At 44.7% G+C, this 6,367-nt stretch overlaps 1 protein-coding gene across 1 annotated transcript in view; it reads right to left on the bottom strand.

Annotated features, from left to right (window-relative positions):
• Positions 1 to 4,014: 4,014 nt before the first annotated feature.
• The window catches only part of Necap1 (NECAP endocytosis associated 1), a 15,115-nt gene continuing 12,762 nt past the window's right edge, over positions 4,015 to 6,367 (bottom strand). The window contains exons 4-6 of the mRNA XM_050164040.1: positions 6,299 to 6,309; positions 6,089 to 6,207; positions 4,015 to 5,642 (exon numbers count right to left, since the gene is read on the bottom strand). Coding sequence (XP_050019997.1) covers positions 5,594 to 5,642; positions 6,089 to 6,207; positions 6,299 to 6,309 — 179 coding nt within the window. The 3' untranslated portion in view covers positions 4,015 to 5,593. The remainder of the gene's footprint in view (positions 5,643 to 6,088; positions 6,208 to 6,298; positions 6,310 to 6,367) is intronic.

Genomic DNA, 6,367 nt, shown 5'->3' on the forward strand with positions numbered 1-6,367 from the left:
TTTAGTTAGATTTAAAAGGTGCTGGAAAGATGGCTCAACAGTTACAGCGCTCACTGCTTTCATAGAGGACCTGAGATCAGCTCCCTGTACCCATGTCAGGCAGCTCACATGCACTAGCACACTTCCAAGAGACCTGACGCTGTCTTCTGACTGCCAGAGACACACACAAAATAATAAGTAACGATAATAAATCTTTAAATAAGAGTATAAAGAATATTATATATATATATTTCTGGTAGGTAGGTAATCTAAGATATTTACTTAGAAGACAGACTCCTGGATCATACAGTATTTTTTTATATTTTAAGATCCATATAATTTTATATTTATGTATATGTGTGTGCACCCTGTGTGTACACGTGATTGCAGAGGTAAGAAGAGGACATCGAATCTCCAAGAGTTCATCCAGGTCCTCTGCAAGAATGCTCTAAACCTCTGAGCCATTGCTTCAGTCTTTTTTAAAACTTATTGAAGAACTACACATGTTTTTTGCAGTTCTTTTTTGCACTAAGCCTGAGTACTTGAGCTCAATCCCTGAAACCTGCATGATGGCTTAGTGGCCAGCACTTTTATCTACTGAGCCATCTTGCCGGCCCCACTCGTGCTCGTTTTTATTTATATATTTATGTGTGTGTGTGTGTGTGTGTGTGTGTGTGTGTGTGTTTGCCTGTCTTCGTTAGGGTTTCTATTGCTGCAACAAAACACAATGACCATAGAGCAAATTGGGGAGGAAAGGTTTTATTTATGTGGCTTACACTTCATCACTGTTCATCATCAAAGGAATCAGGACAGGAACTCCAATAGGACTGGAACTTGGAGAATAGGCAGAAGCGGACGCAGAAGCCATGGAGAAGTGCTGTTTACTGGCTTGCTTCCCCTGGCTTGCTCAGCCCACCTTCTTATAGAAGAACCCAGCACCACAGCCCAGTGATGGTACCATTCAAAATGGGCTGGGCCCTTCCCCACTGATCAGTAAATGAGGAAATGCCTTACAGCTGGGTCTCATGGAAGCATTTCCTCAGAGAGGCTCCTTCCTCTCTGAAGACTCTAGCTTGTGTCAAGCTGACAAAAGAAAAGAAAAAAGAGAAAGAGAAAGAGAAAGAGAAAGAGAAAGAGAAAGAGAAAGAGAAAGAGAAAGAGAAAGAGAAAGGAAAGAAAGGAAAAGAAAAGAGAGCCAGTCCAATGTCCATGGCACACACGTGGCCAGAAGAAAACTTAGAGGAGTTAATTCTCTCCTACACTGCTGGTCTTGAAGATCAACATCAGCTCATCAGGCCTCACGGCAAGCACTTACCTGTTTAGTCATCTCACTGGCCTTCTTTTTGGCTTTTTGATACCAGTCATGCTTTAAAACTTTAAGACAATTCTGAAGCCATTTATGATCATTCTGAGCCCTCTCAGTCTCAGCAGTAATGCTCCTCCCCTTCCCCATGAGAACCAAGGACCTAACAATTGCCCACACACATACTGAAATGTTGGGAACGTTCCATCATCTCCCTGAGTCCTTGTGAATGTTCTCCAAATAGAACTCAGTTATTGAATAGGGGCAAGATAACCCTTAAGTATTGACTCAGTCCCTGGGAAAGGGGCAAAGTGACCCTCAGATGTTTTCCCTTACCTCATCTGATCTGGCAACCACTCTCCAGCCAATTATTGGTAATAGCCCTTTTGAATAAGCCAATCATAATAGTTAAAGAACAGCCCCCCAGTGTCAGGGGCCATTGTCCTAAGAATGTTTGCAGAGAGCCCCCACATCCCAACTACCTTGAGAGCTGTTTGTTAATGGAGCCACAAAAAGAATGTTTCTGCTTACCAGGTGTGCTGACTAGTGACCTTTGCTACCCCGGCAAAATTCCTTCTTACCCCTTCCCCCCACCCCAAACCAAATTCCTCATTCAAGGGCTATATAAGCCGCAACCATTATGCTAATAAAGAGAGGCCTTGACAAGTGAATTTTGCTTGGTCTCGTTTCTCTCTCCCGCCCATGTTCTTTCAGGTAGTGCCTCTTCAGACCCTGAAGTAACTGGACCTGCTGGACGGGTACACCCCAGACACCCCTTCCTTCTGTGGTTTTTCCCTTTTAAAATAGCCTGTACCAGCCATTTGGGGTCTTTCTAGCCTCCCTAATGCTGGAAGACCCTGTCAGGGCAGACTTAATAAAAGCCTCATGCTTTTACATCAGCTGTGGTGGTGAGAGACAGTCTCTGGGGGGCAACTCCTCCTCAGTGGTTGGATTCTAGGGTTCAACAATGCTTTACGTCCATACAGTAAGAACATGTTTTCTCCTTTTCATAATGCCTTGAGTGTGGGAACACTGGACAGAGAAATTAAACAGAGGTTAAATGTGAGCCAATTTCAATGTTTAAATTCCAGTTCTTAAAGTTTAAGCCCCTTGACAGGATGGAAGCTGGGCTCTGTGCATGGAAAGCTGGGTTGAAGTTTGACACTGTTCTTAACAAAATCTCAATCATTTGATTTTACCGATAGACTTGGGGTCAAAGCCTCCTAGCTCAGAGGCAGAGAAGCACCCAGCTGCCCCTCCTCCTCCCACACCATCTCAAACTCCTTAAACTGAATGTCCCTCCCTTCTACTTCCTGGGCATCTCTCTATCCATCCTGACTCCCTCTAACTGGTTTTTTTTTTTAAACAATCCTATCTTCACTTCCTGTTGCTTGTTCCACCTCTTGACCTATCACTGATTTTATTTAATCCTGTTTACAATATTCAAGCAGAAAATTCTGGATTAAAGGTGTGTGCTAGGGCTGAGCCACACAATTAGAAACAAGTTTTTCCAATGAATAATCTCGGGTTCCACAGTGTGATCAAATATCCTGCAACAAGGAACAAGGACATGTATGGCTGACCAACAGAGGAAACTCAGCACAAAGGGTGTAACATTCGACCAAACCTCGAGATTATACAGGGCGCTTTAAAGGCTGCCAGACGGCAATTCTGCTACAGCGCAAACTCCTAATCTCTGGGAAAACCTTGGGCTTGTCTTCAGGGTCAGCAGCAGAGACAAGTGACTCCCCTAGTGTGCCACTCTCTCGAGGGGTCACATTCCATACCAGCATGTCACTCGGGTACAGTAGGTACTTAGAATCATTTCAAAACCATGTATCATGGGTCCTTAGACCATTTTTTTTAATATGAGAGTCAGAGAACAACTTTTTTTAAAAGATTTATTATGTACAGTTTTCTGCCTGCGTGTATGCCTTCATGACAGAAGAGGGCACTAGATCTCATTACAGATGGTTGTGAGATCCACCATGTGGTTGCTGGGAATTAAACTCAGGACCTCTGCAAGAACAGCCAGTGCTCTTAACCACTGAGCCTTCTCTCCAGCCCCATCCTTAGACCATTTTTCAAGGCAGATTATTTTATTGTTTGAGTGATAAGAATTCCTTATACTTTTTGGATGTGATCCCCCTTATTCGTAATTCGCAATTTTCCCCATGCTGTCTTCTTCGCTGAGTGTTTCTAACACTACACGGAAACTTTCCATATTTGCTTCTTGGACTCGCTCTGTAGCCAAGATGATGAACTTCCGGTCCTCCTGCTCTGGTTTCCATGAGTGCTGGGATCACAGGCACGCACCAGCATGCCCAGTGTCACGTGGTGCTGAGGCCTGAACCCAGGCCCTGTGCACACTCAGAAGCACCTATCAACTGAGCTACTTCTGTGTCTGTGCTTCTGATGCCATATCCAAAGTATTTGGTGCTGTGACCATCAGGCCCTTTTCTGTATTCCTCTACTTGAGTGGTCCTGGATAGTGAGTATTAAAGGGGAGGGGTTGAATGATAAATGTCTGCCATAGTCTTGTTTCTTAAAAGAGTGACAAGTGCATGTGCCCTCTTATTACTGGCCCTTTTGTCCTGGGCCAGTTAAATTACAAAGACAAACAGGGCTGAAAATGTATCTAAGCAGCAAATCGCTTGCCTAGCATGCACAAAGCACTGGGTTTAATTCCTACCACTGGTAGAGAGAGATAGGACATAAACCAAAAGATGAAAAAAACACCTTTTTTTCATATCTTTAATTACCATTATTGTACCAATACAGCATACGCTTTATATACATACATCTTCGACTTCATTTTCAATTTTCAGCAATTCAAATACATAATATATTATCATCTTAAGAATACAAATAACACAAAATGGAGGAAGATTGAGAAAATAGGTTTCCCAATAGTCACTATATTTTCTATATTTTCCTCTTAGTGTTCTTATTGGAACCTTAATTGTCCTGCCATGGCTCTGCAAAAAGAGAGCTGCCTGGAAAGGGGATGGCAATGCGAACAAATGGACCCCAAGTCTGAAAAAGCTAAGAAAAATATCCAGAGGAAATAATGTGTTTGAAATTAAATGTAAGAACCCTCTTCAGCCAGAATGTACATATCCAAACAGGTGCTCCCAGAAGGTAAATCCTCCCATTCCACCCTCATCCTCAAACTGCCCAGCACACAAACGGACAGTACCCACTGACCTGAACAGGACCCTCTTCACAGTATTGTAAAAGGAATGGCGGGCAGAGGACGGGGAACTGATAGGACAGAAACTTGCTTTAAGATATCCTAGCTGGGGATCAAAGTCTGGGGCAAAGGCTGTCACAGATAGAGCTGTGACGCAGCCTCTTCACACTGACAATTATCTAATAGCAGCTTTCATGGACCAGCTAAGTGGACTGAAGGAAATGCTAACGACAAGGCTCCAGACCAGGCAGCAAGGCATGTGGTACGGCATGAGAGCTAAGTGCTTCCACCTCTCTGCTCTACACATCACGTTAAAACGCTTACCTTAGGTCAAACACGGGGTGAATAAAGTTAATGCCATGTTTCAAATGCAGCAGAAACGCCTCTGCAGACTACAACTCGGAAAGCACAGCCTCCATCTCCTTCATCTCAGAAACAGCCACCGTCAAGGGCGCTGCACTATTCAACACACAGAACACCGTGGGGTGCCACCAACCCGAGCCTTTCATCGGAGGAAAAGACATAAACACACAAGGCGGTGGTGGTGCTGCGGCTCACCGGATGCTCACTGATAGGGTAAGCCTGAAGGAGGCGTTACAGAAGAGAGCCAGATACGGCTTTCTGCAAACCTACCCTCATGAAAATCTTAACATGGTAAGTATGGAGGCCAGTCTGCCCATTTATAGTCTCGGGTTACGAGAAAGACCGTTACAAGGCATTGTCTCTCCTGAAATTGCTAACTAGGACATCACAAACAGATACACAGGAATCATGAGATGATTCTGAAATAAGTTCAAGAATTTACATATGTCAGAGGTCACTCTTATTCTCACAGGTGGCTTTCTGAACTCTGCACAGTCGGTCAGTGTGATAATTTCCACTACTCCCCTGCCTAGGTGGTGAGCAGGAAACAGCAGGTGGTCTCCTGGCTTACACAGCAAGTAACACCGAGGTAACAGAACAATCAATCCAGCCTGAAAGCAACAGAGAAGCTATGGAAAAGACTGTCCACTGATTTTGGTTCTGGGAAATGAAGCGGTCCCTCAACTCCCTCATAGAATGGTGCCCTCCAGGTCATTTATTCTTCAAGTGTATCCTTAACATCTTGCCAATGATACTCAGAACTGGACCCAGTTGGACGGCTGTGGCGCCTGGTTCGGAACAGAGCTGCAGGACAGGGGAAGAGACAGAAGCCAAGAGAGCACATCAGTATGAGAGTCCAGTCACTTCCGAGTCGCCAAGACACTGCGTGAGAAAGTCTGAAGGAGCTCTTCACGTGAACTCCACTTCCCAAGTTCCTCCCGGGAACCTGTACTGAAACCCACATGATGGCATTTGCTTCCCTCACTACACATTCCTCTACAACATGATTCTCAACCTGTGCGTCACAACCCCTATGGGGGCTGAACAACACTTTCACAGGGGTCACAGAGCAGATGTTTACATATGCTTCCTAACAGTAGCAAAATTACAGTCATGAAGTAGCAATGAAAATAATTTTATGGTTGGGGGTCACCTGAGGAACTGTATTAAAGGAACACAGCATAAGGAAGGTTGAGAACCACTAGCCTACACCCTAAGGGAGAGGCTGTTGGGTGCACTGTGCCGGTTACCTGGATGCAGTGCTGAAGTCTCCCCACAAGTCACTGCTTGTAGAAACTGGCGCTGGTGCTGAAGTCGTGACAGGAGCAGGGGAATCCAAATCTAAAAGGATATCTGCACAGAAGGGGTGCTTTAATCACGTGTTCACAGGGAAACCTACACCCAAAGGATATCTGCACAGAAGGGGTGCTTTAATCACGTGTTCACAGGGAAACCTACACCCAAAGGATATCTGCACAGAAGGGGTGCTTTAATCACGTGTTCACAGGGAAACCTACACCCAAAGGATA

This window comes from Alexandromys fortis, unplaced genomic scaffold (genome assembly GCF_014885135.2).
Source record: "Alexandromys fortis isolate MF-2015 unplaced genomic scaffold, M_Fortis_MF-2015_v1.1 scaffold_150, whole genome shotgun sequence".
Taxonomy (NCBI): domain Eukaryota; kingdom Metazoa; phylum Chordata; class Mammalia; order Rodentia; family Cricetidae; genus Alexandromys; species Alexandromys fortis.